This window comes from Ailuropoda melanoleuca, chromosome 2, assembly GCF_002007445.2.
Source record: "Ailuropoda melanoleuca isolate Jingjing chromosome 2, ASM200744v2, whole genome shotgun sequence".
In the NCBI taxonomy this organism is placed as follows: Eukaryota; Metazoa; Chordata; class Mammalia; order Carnivora; family Ursidae; genus Ailuropoda; species Ailuropoda melanoleuca.
In genome coordinates this window covers 165,843,539-165,869,460 of record NC_048219.1, presented here as the reverse complement: position 1 = coordinate 165,869,460, position 25,922 = coordinate 165,843,539, and the positions used below count along the sequence as shown (strand labels likewise).

The window sequence follows — 25,922 nt, the reverse complement described above, 5'->3', positions numbered from 1 at the left end:
TTGGTATTGCAGTAATGCTGGCCTCTTAAATGAGTTGTAAAATAGTCCTGCCTCTATTTTTTTAAAAGAGTTTGTGTAGAATTAGTATGATAGCATTTTTCATCCTTTTACTTTTAACTTACCTGAATATTTAAAGGACTTCTCCTATAGAGAGCTTATGGTTAGATTGTTGTTGTTGTTTTTTAACTCAGTCTGACAATCTCTACTTTATAATTGGATGTTTAGACATTTACATTTAATATAATTATCAGTTTGGTTGAGTCAGTAGACTGTGTACATTATTTGTTTTCTCTTTGTTCCACTTAATGGTTCTTTGTTTTTTCCCCACTCCTTCCCTCTTTTGAACTGAGTTTTGGAGTTTTGTTTTGTTTTGTTTAAGATTCCATTTTAATTCCACTATTGACTTAGTAGGTATACGTCTCATTTTTATAAGTGGTTGCTCTGTGTTTGCAATATGCCTTTTTAGCTTAGCTCAGTACATCCTCAAATAACATTGTACTATTTCATAAAGTGACATCCTTACAACAGTATTCTTCTCTTTCCCTCATCATCCTCTGTATTATTGTTGCCATGTCTTTTACATCTACATGTTATATACCTAATTAATTGTTATTATTTTTACTTTAAACAGTCAATTATAAATTAAATTATGAGATAAAGTTTTATATAGTTACATACAGATTTGCCAGTTCTATCAGTTTTTATTTCTTTTTGTAGCTTGAACTTTGCATTTTGTACCTTTTTGCCTGAGAAAGTTTAACATTTCTTGTAATATAGGTCAGCTGGCAATGAATAGTTACACTTTTATGCTTGTCTGAAAAAGTCTTTATTTCACCTTTTATGAAGGGTGTTTTCACTGGTACAGAATTCTGAGTTGACTTTTCATACACTTTAGTGCATCTCTTGTCATCTACTTTGCATTGCTTCTGATGAGATTATTCTTGTCTTTGTTCCCTCAAATGTAATATGTCCTTTTTTTCTCTCTCTCTCTGCTTTTAAGATTTTCTCTCTGAGTTTTCTTTGTGTTATTCTACTTAGAGTCGAGCTTCTTTGAACTATGGATTTATAGTTTTAGTTAAATTTGTAAGATTTCAGCCATTATTTCTTCAAATACTCTTTCTGCTCTGCCTCTCTCCTCTTCTGTAACTCCAGTTGCATGTATGTTAGGCAGTTTGATACTATGACAGAAATCACTAATGGTCTGTTCATTTTTTTCTCCAGTTTTTTTTTTGTTTGTTTGTTTCTTCATGCTTCATTTTAGATAGTTTACATTACTATGCCTTCAAGTCTACTACTGTTTTTTTTCTTCTGGAGAATGTTTAATCTGTTAATGTTATCCAGTGAGTTTTTCAGTTTAGATATTGTACTCTAGTTCTACTTGTGTTTTATTAAGATTGATATAGCTTCTGTTTCTCTTTTCATCAAGTTTATGTTTTCCTTTTAAATCTTTGAGCATATTAGTAATAGCTGTTTTTATATTGCTGTTTACTAATTTTATCATCTTTTTCATTATTGAGCCTGTTTACTGATTATCCCAACTGTTCATAAGGTTTTTCTCCAATGGCTAGATGAAATTCAGACCTCTTGTGTAGGAGAGTGACATAATGTAGGTACGCAGATATGGAGGAAAACTTGAGTATATGAGGACAGACCAGTTTTGAGGCTCTTCAAGAGAAAGAAAAGGAGTCCTTGAATCTAAATGGATACAATGTGGCTAAAAAGAAATGGGCATATGGAGGGGACATTTGGAAGATAAAATGTTAACAAGGGGGTTGTTAAGACTGCATAATCAGAAGAGTAGTAAATAGTACATTATCAGAAATACAGAAGCAAATAGAGGGAGCGAGTCAAGGACATTTAATCAACTAAAACTTGATTGTTATATGTGTTTTTAAAACTACCTTTTGGAAATAGGGAATTGATGACCTTGAATTTTCACAGAATTTCATTAATGCATACTAAAAGACAATTTCTAATTTAAATGGTTAGCAGTTGTGTTAAATAAACATGTTGTGGGTTGAAGAGGAGGTGACAGGGAAGGAAATTGCAATAAAGATTTTTAAATGTCATTTACACTAAAGATTTGCTAAGCAATTAAAATGAAAGTGCTCTCCTAAAATAAAATAAAATAAAATAAAATAAAATAAAATAAAATAAATAAAAGACAGTTTCTAGGGAATAAAAGCTCTTTTAATAAATGTTAAATTTTGTTCTTTATTTCCTGAATTGCCCACAAGCCTGTTTATAGCTCAGCGTGTATTTATAGTCAACTTCTTTTCTTTCAAGTATTACACTGACAATCTGTATGTGATATATTTATGGTAGGAAAAATTTGGATGATCACATGGAATTTGTAGTGATAAAATTTCGTTGTATTTTCAGGGCTTTTAAAAAGATCTGCTAAGGGTTGAGAGCTTCTTTAGAACCGTATTTAAGATTTTAATGTACCTCATCTCTGTGATTATGTACCTCATCTTTGTGACTATGAAGTCACTGCTTGTCCTGGGCAAACTGGGGTGTGTGATATTGTCAGCTTACTCATATTTGATTTATTGAAGTGTCATTGTTAAGGTCAAATAGTAGAAATTTACTCTTTTAAGATATGTTTTCTTAAAATGAACTTTGTTGTTCTTTGCCAGAGTTAGAATGTTTCTTTATACCACCCACAAAGGAAATACCAGATCTCTTTACAAAGTGTGAGGGTTGATATGACATCCTGTATTTTCTCTATTTTAAGCATGTTAAAAGGATAAATTTACTTTTTCTGTAAACTGCTAAATTTGGAAAGCGTTAAATGAGGGGCAGTATTTGGAACAGGAGGGAGCCAGGAGCAAACGCATGAAGGCAGAGAATCCAAGTGTGTTCAGAGATGTGTATGCAGGAGGTAGCTAGACGTGTGTGGGTGAGAGTATGATGTGGAAAGTATTCAGGACTTCACATGTACCACATCTTTCAAATAAAAATGATAAAGTACTTATTCCAGTACTAGTGCTGGAACACTGTGCTGAAATGTTAACATTACTGGTAACATTTAACCAATAAATGTTAATTTTTTTATATCTACTGTGAGAATATACTGAAATGTAATTTTTCCAAATTTTGAAGAATCCTCCCACAGCATTCAAATTTTGTTGTTAAAGAACATGTCACTTTGTTCCTTTTGAACTAGCTATTTTCTGCTTGTTGTTTTGTGTTGCCTTTTCCCCCCAAGCATATATGTTATTTGAGTTCAGCTCTCTTTTAAGCAACACTAAATAGACTGATAAGGAGGAAATAAGAAATTTCTTCAAATTCATTTTAGTTTTTAAAACATAGTTATAGTCACCAAGCAATATATTGTTAAATAGGGTGGAATTTAAATTCATGGTATTATTTTTATTATAGAAGTTTTCATATTAAAGAAACCTAGAGAAAGACCAACTATAGTACCAACATATATTAATAAAAATCACTGGAGAAATTATCCTGGCTAGTGTTTCTTTGGTTATCCTACTTTTGCAAACTGGTTTCACTGATGTTTTCTCTGTATCCTAGTAAATTGGAATATATTGGCTTCATTTACATGGCATCTCCTCTTTAGATGTCTGCTCCAATGAGGATCTCCCTGAAGTTGAGCTGGTGAATCTGCTGGAAGAACAGCTCCCCCAGTATAAGCTAAGAGTAGACTCTCTCTTTCTATATGAAAATCAAGACTGGACTCAGTCCCCACACCAGCAGCAGCATGCGTCTGATGCCTTCTCTCCAGTCCTTGCTGAAGAGACTTTCCATTATATGAGTGAGTATTTTTTTTACCCTATTAGAGTTTGTCCATTGAAGTAAAGATCATAAGTATCTTGGTGTTGACTTTTAAAACATTTGGCATCCCTAGGCATGTACCTACTTTACCTCAAACTGATTTCACAACACAAAGAGATGATTCTGTGTTACATCTGAATGCAGCGAGTTTGTCATTCTTATGACTCTGAGTGTCTGGGGTTGCAGGCAATACTCAGATGTTTCCATTTCTCCTTCCTTTTATTTGATACTTTTCTCAGACTGAGTAGAGAAAGGAACTTAAAAAAAAAAATAGTTGAAATTTTAATTTAGAAGTTTAATATCCCTTTATATCTCAAAACATTTATTATGCCGATAGTTTGATGTCCTGAGCCATGAGCTAACTTACTTTATATTTCATGTTAAACACAGTCACAGGAACTAGGTCAGTCATTAAGAGGCATAGTTTTTGGATACGTAAATACTTTTAATAATTAAAGTATGGAGACCTTTTGCTTTTGACGTCATTCCAAAAATTTGCTTCAGGCTGAGCTGACTTTTTTTATTCATTCACTATAAAAATGTTGTGTGCAAAGTAGCTATTAGGATATATAATAAAAGTTTAAAAGTTCAACATTGATGTGTTTGTAAAATTCTTTTCACTCGAATTAGATAAGACATTGCATTAGTTCCTAGACATTTTCCCAGTGAGTGCTTCAGTGTTTTTAATGATTGTTGTGAAATACTGATTTTCATAGTAATGATTAACTTGCTTTTAATAGTTTTCCTAGAATCAGGTTACTTACTGCTCAGGAAAAATAAATCATAAACATTGTTTAAACTTGAATTAGAACATCAAGAAATGCAAATAAAACTATTTCTTCCTCAATAATTCTTGTAAGGAGCTGAATATTAAACTAAACAGCTGAAAAGCTGTTAAGGTTTTCTTAACTTTCAAGTTTGAGAAGCTGCTTGCTTGAGATTTTCTGAAAAGTGCTTGTTTTTTATTTCCATTTCTCTTTGTTCCATGCATTTTTAGATTTGTGAGAAGAAAATTCAAACTGAAATTTCATCAGGATAAGTTTAGTTTCTGTCATTATTTTGCTAAGGTGGCACAAAAAGTGCCCCTTAGTTTACTTTTTTCTTTGTCATATATGCCACTAGAGGATGGAACTGTAGTTAGAAAGCTGTCTTCGATCATAATTTCATGGAGTTACTTTTAGGAAGAATTTTAAATAAAAATAAACTTCTTTGGAAAATAAATGATAATCAAATTCAAAATACTTGGTTTTCAAGACCTTATACAAAGTAAATCCTAATGTTCAAGGAAACAATTTAAAACTTAAGATTAATAGGATGTTACAGATCCATACTTCCAGGGTCCAGAAAACTATCCTAGTCCTCTAGTCTAAAGGTAATATTTTCATTTCAACAATTTGAAAATTGCACTATATATGATATCCTTAATGGGGCACCTGGGTAGCTCAAGTCGTTAAGCGTCTGCCTTCAGCTCAGGGCGTGATCCTGGCATTCTGGGATCGAGCCCCACATCAGGCTCCACCGCTGGAAGCCTGCTTCTTCCTCTCCCACTCCCCCTGCTTGTGTTCCCTCTCTCGCTGGCTGTCTCTATCTCTGTCAAATAAATAAATAAAAGCTTTTAAAAAAAAATCACGGGGGCGCCTGGGTGGCACAGCGGTTAAGCGTCTGCCTTCGGCTCAGGGCGTGATCCCAGCGTTATGGGATCGAGCCCCACGTCAGGCTCCTCTGCTGTGAGCCTGCTTCTTCCTCTCCCTCTCCCCCTGCTTGTGTTCCCTCTCTCGCTGGCTGTCTCTATCTCTGTCGAATAAATAAAATCTTTAAAAAAATAAAAAATAAAAAATAAATAAAAAATAAAAAAATTAAAAAAAATCACGAAGCAAATAAGCTAGGATTATAATTGGTCCACTAATATTTTATCTTTGTACTATGCCTCAATTTCACTGTTATTTTAAAGGTACCAATTCTTTGGGTTAACAGTTCACTCAAATATAAATAAACTTCATTTTGAATTTGCATCTTATGAATGTAAAAGATAAGTGATTTACTTATTTAGCAAATTGATCAGTGTTTTAAAAAGCAAGGTACAAAACATTCTCTGATACTTTCCAACAGTTTTCTGTCCCTTTGAGATGTCAAGATCTGTGGTTGTGCATAATTATTATGTACCCTGACAAGCCGTCTTAGGGTTTAGCTCCCTGGTCCTACTTCAGCCTCTCCTTATCCCTACTCCCATCACATACCAGTAGATACACCTAGTCCTTAAAATGAATTTTAACAACTAATAAAAAGAGGTGGCACAGGCAGAGGTACTTTCTCTCTTTTGTAACACAAAGAAGTTGAAAGAGCTGTGAGAAGAAAAATAAATTTAGAAGGAAGCATGGGCAGGATTTGGGGTCAGGAGCCTACCTCACATGGATGAAAGGAGACTGGATGTTCTCTGAAGTCCCCACCAAACCAGAAAGAGATTGTTTACTTTTAAAGTAGAACACTTGAGAGCAATGGGGGGTCCAAAAAAATAATTCCATCGTAGTCCTTGCCATATATAAAATTTAAGATACTCAAAGAATATTTTGCATGCAGAACAAGTCATCTCAGGATTTCCTTAATTTTATTAAGAGGGAGACCCAGAATGAGCTGTGGGGTGAGCAGTGCAGTCGGGGCACATCATAACAGAAAGTACCATTTGTTCATGGAAAAGCTAAAGATAGAAAGAAACTTGATCTGCCTTCCAGGGTATTTTTTATTTGGGAATAAGGGATCACCTGTACCACTTTCTAATGCATAAGAAAAAAGGGTTGGGGGAAATGATTAGTCTTATAAGTTTTAGTTAAGAGCTCAATATCACTTGGGAACTTGGAAATGCAAATTCTTGGGCCATTACCCCAGATCTACAGAATTAGAAATTCTGAAAGTGGAGCATAGCAGTCTGTGTTTTAGTAAGTCCTCCTGAGAGCACGGATGCACACGAAGTACTGAGAACCACCAGTACAAAGCATTGTCAACCAAAGCTATATGGCCATTTCATAGTGATGTTCATTGGAGAACTTAAGGAATTAAGGAGATTGTATAATTTTGTAGAGAAATACAGTTGCAGAAATAATTACTTTTGGTTATACTTTTCCTCAAGGTTTGCCCTCAAAAATTATTAATCTATACTGGCAGGAAAAGAAATATAACTGACAATGTTCAGGAAGCAGTAACCATAAGTCAGATCATGGAAGTTAGCGTATTTATATTTCCTCTCAACCAGTTCCACAAAATAATTAAGTCGTATGCCCCAAGACACCTATTGAGTGTTATCTATGGGAGAATTGAGAAAATTGTCTCACTCGAATCATTATATGTAGGTCTTAATTCTCCCCTGGAACCCTGTTGAGAGAGACTGTCCTAGATGGTATATATCATCAGCACCTTCTTTTTGTTCTCAGTTCTTTTGAAGGCAGTTTTTTGTATTGCAGAAACGTTTTCCATATTATAGCAGCAAGAGCAGCAGTCACTTCTTTGGGGTTAAAACTGTAAGACCTGTCTGTAGTTACCAGGAGGGAGCTCTTGTGGCTTTGACTATGCCACGTGGGCGCTTTGTGTTTCATTTTTGGTTTTTGTTGCTTTGTTTTTGATTTTTTGCTGCGAGAGGGTTGGAGAGATTAGAAGTCTTCTTAAATTTCAGTAATTGTGGTAAAAACTCTAGACCTTGAAAAGGGACACATGAGAGAACTATCAAGCACCATCTCATATAAATTACAGAGAGTTGGCCCTTCCTAACCTGAAAAAAATGTGAGGTTGAGTGGTCCATGTGAAATTATGCAGAATTAGAACTTAAAGTAAGGATTGGTAAAGTACTTAAGCATACCCCCCCCCCATATTTTTCCCAGGAACATCAGATTCTCCAAATCTTACACCTTTGAAAAACAACTTGCAAAATTGTCCTGTAAAAATGTTTATCATCTCCCCTAATATATAAAAATTTTTTTAGAGTTAGGAGTTTTGTGTCTGTAAACAAGGAACACTGCTAATTTCTGTACTACATAACATTTTTATTTTAACAGCTGAGAACTGAAGGGAAAATAGGATTTGATAGAATTGATTATAATAAAATCAGTCTGCTTGGCTCTGCATTTTTGGTTACAGAATTATAGTGAAGAATTAGTCTCTCACTTTGAAAGCATTTAGTCACAATGCCTAAATGCCAAGAGAACACTTAAGAGCTTTGCCCTGAGTATTTTTGGAATCTTCCCAAGCAACAGATCTACCAAGAGTACCGTGTTAAGGAAGAGAAGACAGAACTGATTAGGCTACAGGGAGGAATTCATTGCATTTCTATATGCTTTGTGACTGACTGACATCAATTGAGCTGCTCTATGCAATTGAGGTGGCCCAGCTTTGGGGGCTCAGTAGCATAGATAGAGACTGTTTCACATAAAACAGAAATTGGAGAATTCTGGTTGCATTATCTAACTTCTTTGCCATAATAAATATTTAAGCATTTGAAAATTCATTTTTGCTTTTTGAAACCTCTGAACAAGAGCTGCTATTTTTTTATTGCAAAGATAACATTTATTCTTCATGGAAAATTAGCAAAAGATTAAAAAGAAAACAAGAGATCAACCATAATCCCTACGCAGAGATAACCACTATAATGTTTTAATGTGTATCCGTCCAGCCTCTCTTCTATATCCATATGTATAAGATAGATATGCTCACAGTTTTAAAATAAAATTGAGATCTGTGTTGTTTTATAACCTGCATTCACAGATGGATACTGGTTATCTCATCAGATAAAGGCCTTCTGATCTTGGTGGAACTGTGACAGGAACAGCAGCATGGCACAAAGAGCCCATTACTGAGAATGAGCAGACCAAAGTTTTTTTTTATGACCTTGTGAGGTGGAAGTTGTTGTTATCACCTCATTATTATCCTCACTATTATTAGTTTCTCCTCGTTAAAACATGTTTTATTCTAAACATCTCTTTTGTGTATTACTGTGTCCTTTATTTTCTCTTCCCCTTTCTTCATGCGTGACTTGTAGCTCACAGCTCCTTATTACAGCCTTAACAACTGGTTTTACTTCAAAATAAATTTACCACTTCACCTTCAACTCTGGTCAATCATGTAATATAAATTATGTCATATATTGTTTCAATTAGTTTTCTAAAAACTCTTTTCTTAATTTAATTTTTTGCCAGAGATAGCACAAGTAGGGGGAATAATATTGTTTCAATTAGTTTTATAAAACTTTTTTTAAATTTTGTTTATTTGTCAGAGATAGAGAACACAAGTAGGGGGATCAGCAGGCAGAGGAAGAAGTAGGCTCCCCGCTGAGCAAGGAGCCCGATGCAGGGACTTGATCCCAGGACCCCGGGATCATAACCTGAGCCAAAGGCAGCCACTTAACCGACTGAGCCACCCAGACGTCCCTATAAAAGCTGTTTTTAACTGAGTCTCTAGGATTCCTGATTCTTGCTTCAAGTATTACTTCTGAATTGGTAGTTTTTATTGCTGGCTCCACGTCAGAACACCTGGACATCTTTTACTTACTGTATGTGCCCTGGGGCTCCTCCAAATCAGTTAAATTAGAATCTAGAGATGAGACCCACCACCCTACGTTACATTTAGGTTTGCAACCATTGGCTGGTTTTCTGTAATTAACTTAAGAGCATAGAGATGATTTGATGTTTTTGTCTCATCTTATTGAGGCCAAAAATAGTGGAGACCTCGCGCTGTAAGTAAATTGTGAAGGTTCCTTTGTCCCAAAAGCTTGTTTGCCTTATTCCTGTGGTTAAATTATGGAGCCAGTTTTTCTACTTAAAAGTATAAATCCTTTGGGGATAAAAATATTTCTATCCAGATCTCTATAGTTTTCTATCTCCTATTAGTATTAATCCAGCATTTTGTTTTACTTTTTGCTGGGAATAAGATGGCATTAATAATTAAGTTCTAGGTAATTCCCAGATTCCTTTTAAGCAGTTTTGTAGGAAGGAAAATAAAAAGCTCAAATAAAAGTAAAACATGTCTCATGGTATCTTTTGGGCAACCTCAAGGTTAAGATGGGACTAAGGAACTACAGTGACTTAAATCATAGTATCTGCTGCCAGCACAGTGCGTTATTTACAGAGAATTATAAATCGGGTCTATTTCATACATACCAGCTGTGTTTAAAGACTAGTAACTATGAACACTTGTATGACACCTAGCAGATTAATACTCCTCATTAGATTATCATATTTCATCTTCCTAATGATCCTGCGAGATGAGTGTTATCGTCTTCAAATCGTAAATATGCAATATGAATTTCAGAAGGGTTAAGTTCACTCAGATATGTGAGTTCAGCTTTTCTGCTTTAAAACCTCTTATTTTTTCACACTTCAAAGCAAACTAATTATAAAATCAGTCTCAGTCAAACACAGATGTGTTTCATGTAATGTACTCCAAAGTCAAAAAATCCCTCTTTTAGTATGCATCATTAGCTTAAAAGGGTATTGCTTATAGTGACTGTGGAATCATTGGGGTCATAGTAGTCATTCTCTTTGGAGCTATATTATTCAATGCATTGACAGTTCCTGAATTTAATGCAGAAATCCTGGACTTAAATTATGCACATAATAGTACAATATACAGTTTATCTTATAGAAGAGGCCTAGATATGGTGATTATCATAAAGAGTTTTTAATTAAGCTAAAAAGGATTATGCTTCATAACAGAACTACAAAAAGTCCTACAAGTCCTAGTCCTTGTTTATTGATATTAGCTCACATAATAGGTGATCACAAATACCCAAGATAATCACAACAGAATTCTAATTAAATACATTTGTAATAGCATAACCAACCCCCCACTAACTTGCCCTTCAGGAACTTTAATTTAGATTAGGGCATAAAACAATTGGCGATTTAATCCATTCTTCAGGCCCACAGTCTCTAGGGTGAGTGGACCAAAGTTCTAATCTTAGGGAGGAGGAGATGGTCAGGAAGTGGCTGCCTTATATCATTTAATAACTTTCTTAATTCATTGTATGATGTGCATTTTGTTTGTAATAATTGGTCTATTTCCTGAGTGTCTAATACATAAACATTTCTTTTCTTCTTTCACATATATTTTTATTCTCCTGAATGGCGTTATGGAAAAGCCTGGGTTTGTTGTTGTTGTTATCTTTCAACTGTTATGAATATTTAAAACTTTCTGTTATTTCTAAATACTATAAACAGTTGTTTTTAACTGTCTTAGTTCTAGGCACAGACAGGGTGGAGCAGATGACCAAAACTTACAATGATATTGACATGGTTACACACCTCCTGGCAGAGGTAAGAATATATCTTTTCTTTTTCCAGTACAAAAATTTAAAACTTGATGATCATTTAAAATCTATCAAGTTTGCAGACCAAATGAAAAACAGTGATATCTTTGTTCTGGGTTATTCTGTATAAGGTTGTTATAAGTGAACCAGCATACCAGCTAGCATTCCAAAGTAGAATGGTTCCTGAAGTTTATTGTTTGGAAGTTGCAGGGGGCTTAATTGTTGTTGTTGTTGTTGTTGTTATAATGGTGCTGGCTTCCCTATCCTAGAAAAGCTATCTTTTAAAAAAAAAGTTTTGTTTTGTTTAATAAATCCTTACTGTAACCCTCGAGCAGAGCTGCCCATTCTAGAAGCTGCTCCATTGCAAATCAATACCAGCAGTTTGCAGCATCTTCGCTTTTTTACTCTCAGTTTGGACTATTACTTGAGTTCAGTTTGTCCATGACACTTTTAATATGTGCAGGTGTATCTCTTCCAGTTGATATTCTTAGAGGTGTCTCCTTGTACGTCAGCTTCAGTTGATCTTATAGAAACTGTCTTTCTCTGGGCGCCTGGGTGGCTCAGTCGTTAAGCGTCTGCCTTCGGCTCAGGGCGTGATCCCGCCACTATCGGATCGAGCCCCACATCAGGCTCTTCCTCTATGAGCCTGCTTCTTCCTCTCCCACTCCCCCTGCTTGTGTTCCCTCTCTCACTGGCTGTCTCTCTCTGTCAAATAAATAAATAAAATCTTTAAAAAAAGAAAAGGAAAAAAAAAAAGAAACTGTCTTTCTCTTTGAAGTACCCTTCTCCCCTCTCCCCACAGCTCCCTAGAATGACGTTGTGTATGCCACTTAGCCTATATTGCAAATGAGATAAATGGGCCTTGAATATTTGGAGATAATTCATCCACCTGTTGTCGTGTGTTATAGACCAAAAGGATAGAAGCTTAATTTTATTTATAGTGATTAATGTAAGTGGAATCCATGCTTGTATATAAGGCAGCTAGATATATATTGACAGTTTTCATCCTGCAGAATACAGTCCTCACCACCACCACATAGGTGGGATTCCTACACGCTTACCAAGTATCATCAGCTACGTAGGAGTAACTCTTGCTTTGCTTGGCTTTTCTATAGGCCTCCCAGCATCATTACCGCCAACTCCTTTAGACTCCTTTCTTTATGCTTTAGCAGAACCCATAGCCTCAAAACTTCTAGTCTATTATCCCCTCTTTTATCTTACATTATCACTTTTGCAACAATTGACAGTAGGGCTCTTGATTATGCTTTCCTTTAAGCCTCTGGCTCTGAATACGCAGGAACTTTGCCCTAATTGGAACTGTTTTCAATATACATACTATATCATTACCATGTATAATAGGCAAATACATTCAACAAATACTTGTTGGGCTTTCACTGTGTGCCAGGCCCTATCCTCATTTTTAAAAGACCCTATTGATTTTTTAATTCCCCCAAATCATAAGTATAAAGATTGGGTTGTTTGATTCTAATTGAGAGGGTGATCAGTAAATCTCACTTGAAATACCCTCTTGTATTTATAACTATGATGGCCATCCATTTGACCAATGTATATTGAACACCACCTGTGTGTCAGGACCTATGTTTATTTGTGGTATCTGGACATTAAAATGAATCTTGATAATCTTGATGCTTTCTAGGACATTGCTTTTGAGTTTAGCAAAACTGAAGAATTTCTAAACTACCATTTAATTTTGCTTGTACTCAAAAGACACGTTTGGTATTTTAACAGAGAGATCGTGATCTGGAGCTAGCTGCTCGAATCGGACAAGCTCTCTTAAAAAGGAACCATGTCTTGTCTGAGCAGAATGAAGCCCTGGAGGAGCAATTGGGACAAGCCTTTGATCAAGTAAGTCTTTGATCAAGTATTTGTAGCATGAAATAATTAGTTTTTGGGCAATGAAGAAATTGATTTTTCTGGGTGCCCCTGAAGTGATAACAATAGGAAGATAAATAACACCAGCACATGTTGACTTTGTTGGCAGCCGTTGAACTAACCAGTAGAGAAATGAAATGTTTTCTGAGGAGTGCTCATGGGACTCTAGCTTAGTCAGTATCAAAGCCTATGTGCAGTACCTCCCAAACATGAGGCACTCTGCTTAGGTTCTAAACGCTTTTTCCTCATCCCTTTATGTAGACTTCTCTGGGTGATCTTATCTTAAATTTATTTTGAAAAAATAACCCTAAGTCATAGGTGTACCCAAATGCGGTATCTTTATTCAAAAACCCAAACAAAAGGAAAAGGTAAAGAAATTTATTTCATGCAATAAATATTTTTTAGTGAGAACTGATTTGTTATTAACTTGAGTGGTTACATTTAAAATTTCCTGTAATTTGTTATTATCTGGTTTCATTTATATTTTATAAATGCATTACACTTAGTAACATTTGAGCCTTTGCATTGAAAATACTGATTTTCTAAAACTAAAGTTAGGAAGTCATGCAGAGTTATACTTAACCTAAAAGCTTAAAAAGTATAAGCCTTTATTTAGAATGAGACTTTGAAGAGGGGTCTATTCTGATACTTCAAAGGTTCTTCAGTGTTATTTTGTTTTTAACTGTAAATGTATCATTACCTTATGTGAAATTTTCTTCCTACATTTCTATTATATAGAATATAAAAATTGGCTTTTCATCTAGTACAGAAAAAGCTATATTGGTTAACACTCTAACATTGTATCTTAGAAATTATCTGAAGTTTGTTATTCTCTTTTTAGCACTTTAGTCAGTAAAATCTAGTGACTGATTTTATGATTTTATCTTATGGTGAGAAACCATTGCTCCATGAATTAAAGTCGTATTACATGGAAATAGTGCAAAATAAAGAACACCTTATAAATCAAGCCCTTTGATGTGCAGGTTAACCAACTGCAGCATGAGCTGTCCAAGAAAGATGAATTACTTCGAATTGTCTCTATTGCTTCTGAAGAGAGTGAAACTGATTCCAGCTGTTCTACACCTCTCCGGTTCAATGAGTCCTTTAGCTTATCTCAAGGTTTGCTGCAGTTGGACATGCTGCAAGAAAAACTCAAGGAACTGGAAGAGGAGAATATGGCTCTTCGATCCAAGGTACATTCAACCTAATTACCACTTTCCTTTACCTTAAAGGCCACAGATTTAGGTCCATGTAGCATTGAGGTAAAATATGGCATACCTAACGATTTGCTATTGACATTCCAATTGGGGAGTGATAGTCAAGGCATATGTATTTGCCTTTTATTGTCACTTAGATCCCATTCATTGACAAGTAGATAATAGCAACCTACTATATAAAATAAAGAAAGCCATAGCATGGAATATATATCTTATTGAGTTTAAACAAATAACTAAATAATTACAACTGTGATAAGAACCATGTTGGAAAATTACAGGGTTTCCTGAACTTGTATAATGGGGGGAAATCAAAGTCCTACTTAAGTAAATGACATTTTAGCTGAGCCTAGGGATTAGTGAGACAGAAAAGTATGGGGGAGGGGATGCACAGGGTGGGGGGGCGGGGGGATGAGTAGGCATGTACAAAGGTCCTGAGAGGAATGAGGTGGAGATGTTTGTCATATCCTGTCCCATATCTTTATTTTAGATAAAGCTTTTTGGATATTATTTTTCCTTTTCAGCTGGTGAACTTTTACCTTTAAATGAGAATTAAAGGTTTTTTAAGTTAATACTGTAAAGTCATTTTAAGATATTATCACAGACTGATATTTTTTTTCTTGAAGGCTTGTCACATAAAGACAGAAACTATTACCTATGAAGAGAAGGAACAACAGCTTGTCAATGACTGTGTTAAAGAACTTCGTATGTATTGACACATTTTATTTCACAATTTTTGGGCAATTCTTTGGTGGTATATCACCAACTCAGAAATTAAATCAGTCGTTTCAGTAGAGGCATCTCAAGAAGCAATTTTAAATAGTTACTGAAAATCTTAGAATATCACATTGAGCCCACAACTCTAAACAAAATAGCATATGTACTTCTAAGAAATATCTTTATTTCAAATTGCCATCATTAAAGAAAGACCTAGATTTCTATTGGTTATAGGTTATAGCATGCTAGAGTGAAAGGAACTGAAGCTTTTATTTTGTCGATGAGGAAATAGTCCTATAGACAATATAGAGAATATGATTTGCCAAAGTTAGAAAACTGATAAATGGCACAGCCAGGCCTTAAATGATGGCATAAAACTTTACATTTGATGAGTATTTATTAAGTGCCAACTATGTATCTATAACAGAACATGTTTTGGTTTGATATTGTTAATTAAAAATAATTTTTGAAAATAAATTAGCTAGAAAAAGGCTTTAGAGAAAAATACCTAATTTCTCTATAAATATTTAAGCTTTTATGTTGAAAGAGAACATATAAAACATCATGCCAATTCATCTGGGCTGTGGGTGTCAAAATGTGATAGCTTAGCAAAACAATGTTAGAGAACCAGAAAGAATGTCGATTGAATCTTCATCAGAACTCCATTACGCACCTTTTATGCTTTAAAAAACAAAAGAGGAGATGACTTGCCCAAGAGCTTAGATCCCAGTCTCCTGCCTCCTTATTGCCATTCTTTGAAATGTTATACACCTTCTGTCAATTTTAAAATAGTTTTATTAACACTGACAAATGGTTTTGCCACTTGTGTTGTTGTCAGGGTTTTTATATGCAAGATTTCCTTCCTCCATGGAATTCCAAAAGTTCTATCTCATGCGCATGTAAGAATGGTAGGCTCTAGGGATTGTTTCAGAGGCCTTGCTCAGTTTGATAGGTATCCTGGAAAGTCTCTCTTGTAACAAAATCATCTCCACAGCTTTAATAGATTGTGACTGTTTCATTTGGAAATGTTCCTTTGTTAGATTTGTTAAGTTTAATTTTCATTGTGGGAAATGAATTTTTTCAAATAATTTTGCTTGTGGGAAATTATTGATGTTTCTGAAGAGTTCTGAAAGACATAGATGATGTCTTGGTACTTGCAGACATATATAATTCACCTATCTCTTTTCAGCCTTCTTGTCCTTCATAAAGAAAAAGATTGAGGCAAAACTTATAGCTTGCTTGCCTTTACAAGTCACCTCTTTTAGCTTCATTGCCTCCTATTCATTTCTCAGCATTAGGCTATTTCAGAAGAACTTTATTTTCTTCTACTCTATTATCTGGGTTTATTTTTTAAATTTATGTTAAAAATCTATTTGTGATATAGTCTAGTGCTTTTTATAAAATAGGATTTAGCCTACAGGACATAGTTTGCCAACCCCTATCCTACATTTATATTAAGTTTTAAATTTCCCTTTTGTTTCCTAGGTGAAACAAATGCTCAGATGTCCAGAATGACTGAAGAATTATCTGGGAAGAGTGATGAACTAACTCGGTACCAAGAAGAGATCTCCTCTCTCTTGTCTCAAATTGTAGATCTTCAGCACAAAGTTAAAGAAGTAGGTTCATTCATTCAACAGATGTTTGTTAAGCACTGGCCTAGTACCATGTGGTCAGCTAAGGGCTAGATACGTTAAGCAAAGTAAGCGTGTTCCCTACCCCTTTACAGTGCTTCAGTCTGACTGCTGGTATAGTCTTTCTCTGCCATGAAATATATGAATAAGTTACTGTTTCTTTCTATTTCTATATACTATTTCTCTTTCAAGTTACTATTCAAGTTACTATTCCTCTCTGTCAAGTGGGGTTAGATTTTCCTTAGAAAGCTGTGATGTGAATTAGTGACTCATGCTCATTGACCTCTGAACACCTTAATAGATTTTGATTCTGCCCATTTTATTGCTCTTATTTGGCTTTTGAAAGGTTAGCTTTTTATAGGCCTCTAGACCATACTCCTGAGAGGCACTCTTTTTTTTTTTTTTTAAAGATTTTATTTATTTATGTGACAGAGACAGAGATAGAGACAGCCAGCTAGAGAGGGAACACAAGCAGGGGGAGTGGGAGAGGAAGAAGCAGGCTCATAGCGGAGGAGCCTGATATGGGGCTCGATCCCATAACGCCAGGATCACGCCCTGAGCCGAAGGCAGACGCTTAACCGCCGTGCCACCCAGGCACCCCCCTGAGAGACACTCTTAAGATGTCTTTGAAAAAGGGAGAGTAGGCTGTATTTTATATGGGAAGGCTCATTTTTCTCTTTTAATATGTTGTTAGCATGTGATTGAGAAGGAGGAACTGAGACTTCACCTACAAGCTTCCAAAGATGCCCAAAGACAGCTGACAATGGAGGTAATGAAATCTTCCTTTATCTTGTGTAATGCGCTGGGGCTGGGGGGGGGGGGATGAATAGTTTCTTTCATTTTCATGAGTAAAAATGATTAAAGATGATTACCAGATTTTAAATAACAACAAAAGATTAAGATTAAATTATGAGATCTAAGAAGTAAAGCACTTTAAAGATTCTGTCCCTAAAGCTAATAACATGGCATCTTTCTTGATTAATAGAGAAAACCTTGTCTTTTGTAAGATTCTTTAGGAATATGTGACCCTTTTTACCAGTCTGCCTTAACCCAATAGTTTTTAAAATAATTTCTCATAAGTGTTTTTGCAGATGTCAGGAGAAACACCAAAAATATTTTACTTTCTGGGGCGCCTGGGTAGCACAGTCGTTAAGCCTCTGCCTTCGGCTCAGGGCATGATCCCAGCGTTCTGGGATCGAGCCCCACATCGGGCTCCTCCACAGGGAGCCTGCTTCTTCCTCTCCCACTCCCCCTGCTTGTGTTCCCTCTCTCCCTGACTGTCTCTCTGTCAAATAAATAAATAAAATCTTTAAAAAAAAAAAAACTTTTACTTTCTATCTATATAAAAAATTCTATGTATTAGATATAATTTCGTGGTTCCCTAACATACACTAAGAATCACCTGGCAAAATGAGTTATAAATGGAGATTCCTAGGCACCATCCCCAAAAGTTTCCACTAGAGTAGGTCTACAGTAAGGGTCTAGAATCTGCATAATCCAGTCCACATATTGCACTTGAAGAAATTTTTGAAGTTAAAATGTGCTCTAAAAAGGGCACCTGGATGGCTCAGTCAGTTGAGTGTCTACCTTCAGCTCGGATCATGATCCCAGCGTCCTGGGATTGAGGCCCACATCAGGCTCCCTGCTCAGTGGGGAGTCTGCTTCTCCCTCTTCTTCTGCCCCTCCCCACTGCTTGTGCTCTCTCTCTCTCTCTGTCTCTCATTCTCTCTTTCTCAAATAAATAAAATTAAATCTTTAAAAAAAATGTACTCTGAAAATTATATGCTCTTTTACCATGCTTGTGTACCTAACTTAATAAAGAAGATTCTGAAACAAGGTAGGAGAAACTACTCGTTTAGGATGATTGAGGACCCTAGCAACATATATAGTACTTTGTAGACTTGATATGGTCAGTTACAGACTTCAGAGTGACATTTAAAAATATGTACATCTAACATTATACTAAACCTAACTTGACCCATAGCTATTATTCTTCCTCTATAAGGTTTTTTTTTTTAAGATTTTATTTATTTATTAGAGAGAGAGAGCATGAGCAGGGGTAGGGACAGAGGGAGAGAGAGAGAAGCAGACTCCCTACTGAGCAGGGAGCCCAACACGGGGCTCAATCCCAGGACCCCCGGATCCTGACCTGAGCCAAAGGCAGATGCTTAACTGACTGAGCCACCCAGGCGCCCCCCCCATAAGTTTTTCTTAAGGATACAAAACATTAAATATTGAATTAACGGTTATGGTTATTTCAGCTACATTTTAAATTTTTAGGAAATCATGTTTATGATGGCCAAAACATCCCTAATTCTGGTGACTTGAGATATATATATATTCTCTCCTTGCTTAGTTTGTTTTAGAGTTTTTCTATTGAAATTATGTTCATAAAGTTATCTAGCCCTCTGGATAAAATTAATACTTATTCCAATGGGGTTTATTTTCCCCATTGTCCTGTTGAGAATATAATAAAGTACACTAATTACTCCTTTTTTTCAGCTGCATGAGTTACAAGACAGGAATATGGAGTGTCTAGGAATGTTACATGAATCCCAAGAAGAAATAAAGGAACTTCGAAGTAGATCTGGCCCTGCTGCTCATCTTTACTTCTCACAGTCATGTGGAGCTTTCTCTGGCGTGAGTTTTTCTGGGAAATATGTTACTTGTTTAAGGAAACTTCTTAAGATTAGCGTGTTCTGAGAGTGATATGGTTTCTGGTGGTATAAAGTATCTTGAGAAGAGATAATGTGGTTTGTCCTTGTTTCAGGAATTCATATATTGATTTAGGCCTTGATTTACATATTTACATCTGTCTTAATACTCTTTTTTATTGCAACCTTTCTTCTAACAGATGACCTTCCATGTTTATTATAATATATGAGATGAACCCTAAGGAAATGAGGTTTAGGTCTGTGCACCATAGAGCTGCTTAAACTTGGGTCATCCTTACTCTAGGCCCACCACATGCTACTTATTCAAATAGAACTCTGAACATCTAAAACCTCTTTCCACAGATCTTGAGTTTCTTGGTATATTTAACTCCAGTTAAGAGTGTAAACGCCATGAGGGCAGGATTCATGTTTGTTTAATTCATCAATATATAGTATTTTTGAATTAAAGAAATCAATGAAAACTTGTGAGCTTATGCCAGAATTTGTAATATTGGTTCAAAGAATTATTTTAGCAATCTAGTTCATAAATACTTATAAGCAATACTGTGAAATTTTTTAAAGACAAACTATAAATTATAATAGATTTTTTTAAGAATATGGGAGCAGGATTTTTGTTTTTTAACTTTTTATTTTGAAATAATTTTAAACTTAGACTAGTATTGCAACAGTAGTACAAAAATCTCATATGTCCTTCATCTAGATTCCTCAGTTTTTAGCATTTTACTACATTTACCATCTTGTTCTCTTATTTTTTTTTTCTGGACCATTTCACAGTAAGTTACAGATATACCCTATTAACTCACTATGTATCTCCTAAAAATAAGGACACTCTCCTATATAACCACACCACAGCCATCAAAGTCAGGAAACTGTCATTGATACACAGTCTATTATCTCATCCATAGAGCCCATTTAAATTTTGCCAGTGGTCCCAACGATGTCTTTTGAAGGGTATGTTGCATTTGGTTGTTTCAACTAGGGACAGTTCTTCTGTCTTTGCTTGTCTTTCATGACCTTTGTAGAATGTCCTCAGTTTGGGTTTATCTGATGTTGCCTCATGATCAGATGCAGGCAATGTATTTTTGGCCAAAATAATGCCATGTTCTTCTCGGTACATTGTAATAGGAGGCTCACATTGTCTATTTTTCCTGTTACTGATGATGTTAATTAATTTTGATCACTATGTTAATGTAGTATCTGCCAATTTTTCCCACTCTAAAGTTAATCAATGCTAATTGATAGTTAATTAAATTAATGTTACTAATTAACTCTACAATGATGAAAATTGGCAGATGCTACCTTTCCCAGGTAGTCAAAGTTAATCTTCTATGGGACTATTAAAATATCCTGTTTTTCTCAGCAAACATTTATCTGCTAGTTTTAACATGCAGTGATAGTTCATATTTGACTTAGTTGTTACTATGATGATTGCCAAATGGTGATTTTCTAATTCCATCATTTTTTGGACATTTATTGATCAACATTCTTTTGTCAGAGCCTTTCTGTGTTATTCATTCATTCATTGGGGCAGGGAGGCATAGAATCTTAAGCAGACTCCACACCCAGCATGGAGCACGATGCAGGTCTAGATCTTACAACCCTGAGATCATGACCTGAGCCAAAATCAAGTCAGACACTCAACCAACTGAGCCACCAAGGCGCCCCATTTCTGCCTCATTTATTTATTCATTTGTTCATTTAGTTACATTCATATGGAGTCTTAGATTTCTATTTTAGTCAGTGGATTATAATCTGTTACTACTATTTTTTATTTTGATACTTAAATTGTTCCAGATATGGCCAGTGGGAGTGCCTTAAAACTCATATTGCCTTTTCCTGTCCCAGTCCTGGAATCAGCCATTTCTCCAGGGAGGTCTGGTTAGTTTCAATGAGGAATGATACTTAAAATTCAAGATCTGGGTCCTGTATATCCATTGCCACTAGAGTGTCGTTACGTCTAGGCCCTCTTAGCAGATAGAGCTAGGAAATATATGTGCATTCATACATACACCCACTCAAACACACCAGTATCTATGTTTGCCTCCATATTTATGTTCATCTAACTATACATATTTAAAAACATGAGTTCACACCAGTATCTCCAATTCTAGTCATTGTCAGCTCAGCTTCACTGAGCATGGCACCCATGCTAGTTGAATCCTCATCTCTGACCAGGAAAAGGGGAAACTTAAGCTTATTTTTCCTTTAATGATTTTTCTACATTATAAAAGCTATATGTGTTTATTATGGAAAAGTTAGAAATTAAAAGAAGCGAAAAGAAATTGTGAAATACCATCAAATCCTGACCTCCAGAGAATCATTATTGGCATCTTGTTTTAAAGCCTTTCAGATCTTTTGATTTTTGTGTCTCCATATGTAATATTTTCTGGTTATCATGTTGGTTTTTTCCACTGTTCTCCTGTAAAAATACATCATGAAAAAGAAGTTGGTTTTTATTAAAAGTTATATTTCCAAAATGTCTCTTTTTTCCTTACATTTTGGCCTGTGACTATTTTCTTGTGTTTTCTTTTATTCTAACACCGAAAATATTGGATTCTGGAGACTCTGTTAGTTAATTTAAGGATAATTCATTTCTCCTAACAAGCTTCTTACATAATCATTATAGGAATCTCGAACTGTTTTTCTTAGGAGTCTCTAGCAGCTGAGATTGAGGGGACCATGCGAAAAAAGTTGAGTTTGGATGAGGAATCTTCTCTCTTTAAACAAAAGTAAGTACAGGTCACATGTATTACTACCCAAGCCTTGGGACGGGATTAAAAAGAAGCCACAGTCCTAACTGATAGGTATGTTGAGATTCAGTTGTAAATCTGCTTAGTATTCAGGGTTTTTTCATAGTGCTCACATTTGTAAGCGCACTCTCTTATTCTGAAGTTTATTTTCTAATAATTTCTCCTCTGAAGTTTAGAGGCTAGTCAGGGTGGCTTTATTTTTAATGAATTGCATATGCATGTCTCTTCTAAAGCACTCCAGTGGTAGGCAGTGGCAATAATGAACGCTTCTCTTTTGACAGAGCCCAACAGAAACGGGTATTTGATACGGTCAAGGTTGCCAATGACACACGAGGCCGCTCCATCCCTTTCCCAGCTCTGCTACCCATTCCAGGGTCCAACCGTTCAAGCGTCATCATGACGGCAAAACCTTTTGAATCTGGTTTACGACAAACAGAGGACAAAACACTCCTGAATCAGGGGAGCAACTCAGAAGAGGTTTCAGAGTAAGAAGCATAGATCCTGACAGTGATTCTGTAATTTTTAGGTCATTGACATACCAGATTCACATACTTATAGTCCAGCATTGTTCTGTGCTAGTCCAAGGAGGTTCTGGAACTGTCAGTTTTCATTCAGTAATGATGCCCTATAGCATTATTTGTAAGACAGATCATTGACTTCCTAAAAGTTTTTAGAGTGAAAAGGCTACATTTAACTGAGTATATTCAAAATGTAATTTGTTTTGAGCTATAAAATTCTTTTCTACTTTCTTCTTTAGTATGGCAAAGTTTGAGTCTAAATCTTCATGTTCTAAGTCAGATTTGTTTGAATCTATTTGGTCATTGGCAGTTATGCATAGCATCAGATGACACTTTCTCATAACCCATGCTCATAATCTCAACTGCTTTGGTGCCTTTAGGATAAATGATAATCTTGAATACCTATTGAAGAAAAGTAGATTGCTCTTAACTTCCTATTTGTTTAAACTTAGATTTTTTCAGTTTTCATTAATTCATCTATTGAATTACATGTAACTAGAGTTAAACAGCATCACTGGAAAGTCAGCAAAAGAGTTTTATAAGATGTTTGGCATCTGAGAGAAATCTTTCTTAGTGTAGAAATCTATCCTAGAACATACCAAATACCCAATAAGTATTAGCTGTTACCAGTAGTAGATGGGATAGTATTCTTACCATTAGTGAACACTAATTGTGGACTAGGATGTAAATCTTAGTTAATCCTGCCAACGGCACCCCTGTAGAGTAGATAGTTGAGGGAAGTGAGGCTTAAATCATCTTGTAGCTTGCCCATGGTCACTCCACAGGAGGGTACTGGTCACATTTCTGTAAACTACAGATGTGGTCCATGGATGCGCTTTGTTTGGTTCAAAAATAAAAATATTTGTGTTGCCAAAAAAACGGAAAAAACAAAGAAAGAAAAAGATCCATCACCCTGGGTTTTCTTTTGTCTTTCAATTTGTACCTACAGTAGCTTTATGTGTCAATACTATGTCATTGTACACATACCTTAGGAGAAGATCAACAAACAGATCTTCGTGAATTCACATCTAGTAACCAGGAGCAACTACAGCTTGGTTTACTACTCTTTCTTTTGATATCAATTGTAAGAAACCTCTAATTTCAAAAATATTAAAAAGTGAACAAATGTGTTCACAGAACTATAAAAATGTAGTATTTACAAATCTTGGGGTGTTTTTTTTTTTAATATTCTACAATATTCTTAGTGGATTCCATGGCCCAAAGCAAATTCTTTCACATTTTAATATTTTTGAACTTGTTAATGGCATATCATATTTTAATGGGTAGCCTTTTTTTCTCTCTTAGTAGCACATAAAATAAAATAATAGTACCTCTTGTAATCAGTGGTATTATAGATTCAATGCAATATGCTAAAGTTTACTTTTCTGGCTACCTAAACTAAATTTATAGATAGTCATATCTTTAATTTCATAAATTAAGTGACCATACTTATCATGGTGAGCATTGAGTAATGTTTACAATTCTCAAATCAGTATATTATATACCTGAAACTAATATAACATTTTATGTTAATTATACTTCAGTATAAAAATTAAATGAAATAGAAAAGTTAGTAAACATAAAATAAGTATATTTTTGCCTATCTGAAGTTGCTTGAAATGATCTGTACAAAATGATGTATAGTATTAGTGATTTGGGCTTATTGTTATTATTTCTTTTTTTTTTTAAGATTTTATTTATTTATTTATTTATTTATTTATTTATTTATTTATTTAACAGAGACAGCCAGCAAGAGAGGGAACACAAGCAGGGGGAGTGGGAGAGGAAGAAGCAGGCTCCTAGCGGAGGAGCCTGATGTGGGGCTCGATCCCAGAACACTGGCATCACGCCCTGAGCCGAAGGCAGGCGCTTAACAACTGTGCCACCCAGGCGCCCCTATTGTTATTATTTCTGTATTCTTGATAACTAAGAAAAAAACACTGTGATTTTAAGATCAGTCTCTTGAACAGTCACCATTGTAGAAAAAAGAAGTCTAGGTTGTGCTTATCACCTTTACAGATCTAGTCAGTGAATTATTTTCCCATAGGAACGTTCAGAAGGTGGGGCAACCAGGACCCTCTGGAGATAGTGATTTGGCCACAGCACTGCATCGCCTTAGTCTGCGGCGACAGAACTACTTAAGTGAGAAGCAGTACTTTGCTGAAGAATGGGAGCGGAAGATCCAGGTTCTGGCTGACCAGAAAGAAGGGGTTAGTGGCTGCGGCACCCCCACGGAGAGCCTTGCCTCGCTCTGCACTGACCAGTCAGAGATCACAGACCTCAGCAGTGCCAGTTGCCTTCGAGGTTTTATGCCTGAAAAATTACAAATTGTCAAGCCTCTTGAAGGTAATAAATCAGTAAGGGCCATTCTTAAGCCATATTGCTTATGAGCCTTTCCCTTTCCTGGAACTGAACTTTGTATTGTAATTATAACAGGACTGTGTGCAGGAAATACCTTTATTACCCCTAAACCTCATTTGTGTGACAGTCCATTAGGTACTTTGTGGAAAAAGAATGAAGAGCTGCTTTCTCCAAGTCATCAGCCATCATTTTTTTCATATAAATGTGAGGGAGGAGGAACATCCTTTCTTGTCCTTAGCTAAGCTATATCATTGACAGCAGTTTTCACAGTAAAATAAATGGCATGTGATAAATAAATAAAAATAATATAGATGTAATACTTCATCTCTGCCTTCCTTTTCAAAAAAGAGTTCTTTACCGAGGAAGTGTCATTTACAGAGATATGTGTGCCTGGGTTGGTTTGGGTTTTTTTGTGGTTTTTTTTTTCGAAAGTTTTGATAAATCCCTTTCAGTTTCTGTTCCCTCCTAAGATAGAACTTGAATTCAAAATGAATTTATTTAGGGAATATTGATTACCTTCACATGATTCTGTTATTATTATAAAGGAGTCTGCGTTCGACAACATTTTGAGTAGGTAATCTATAAGGACCCTTCAAACTCAAGGGTTCTATAAGTTAGTTTCATTCATTAATGATCTGTGCAGGTATTTGTCAGAGTTGCCCACTCTAGGGTGAAATGTCTATAGTGACATAATTAGAAATTGCAGGTGCTTGGGATGGTCATTCACCAGGGTTCTTAGACAGGAACCATGGGGATATATCCTTTTAGCATCTCCTTCACTTTCCTACTCACCTCACCCTGGAGAACCTGGGGAAGGGAGGGTCATGAGCAGGGTGGGAAAGAATACACAAAACACTGAAATTCAGGTGTCTTTCAGTCTAGAAGCCTGGCTTTTGACTTCAAAGTTCATAAGCATGTTTCAAGCCAAGAAAGTATTGATTTTTGTCACCTGGAAAAATACAACCCCACCCCAGGATGCATATCTTCCTTCTCACTGCTTCAGCATCCTGGTTCCCATTAAGGGTGTTGTCTTGGCTTTTTCACCACTGCTTAGATGTCCTTTTTAAACTTTACTTTTGA

General features: G+C 35.6%; 1 protein-coding gene across 4 annotated transcripts in view; it reads left to right on the top strand.

Annotated features, from left to right (window-relative positions):
• The window catches only part of TRAK2 (trafficking kinesin protein 2), a 65,265-nt gene that overhangs the window by 29,730 nt on the left and 9,613 nt on the right, over positions 1 to 25,922 (top strand). For 3 of the 4 annotated variants that reach the window (XM_002915848.4, XM_011220547.3, XM_034654950.1), the window contains 11 exons: positions 3,581 to 3,775; positions 11,014 to 11,090; positions 12,833 to 12,949; positions 13,960 to 14,169; positions 14,817 to 14,895; positions 16,393 to 16,523; positions 17,233 to 17,307; positions 19,041 to 19,178; positions 21,863 to 21,942; positions 22,245 to 22,448; positions 24,529 to 24,827. In XM_002915848.4, coding sequence (XP_002915894.1) covers positions 3,581 to 3,775; positions 11,014 to 11,090; positions 12,833 to 12,949; positions 13,960 to 14,169; positions 14,817 to 14,895; positions 16,393 to 16,523; positions 17,233 to 17,307; positions 19,041 to 19,178; positions 21,863 to 21,942; positions 22,245 to 22,448; positions 24,529 to 24,827 — 1,605 coding nt within the window. The remainder of the gene's footprint in view (positions 1 to 3,580; positions 3,776 to 11,013; positions 11,091 to 12,832; positions 12,950 to 13,959; positions 14,170 to 14,816; positions 14,896 to 16,392; positions 16,524 to 17,232; positions 17,308 to 19,040; positions 19,179 to 21,862; positions 21,943 to 22,244; positions 22,449 to 24,528; positions 24,828 to 25,922) is intronic. The other variant, XM_019796008.2, reaches the window with a different exon arrangement.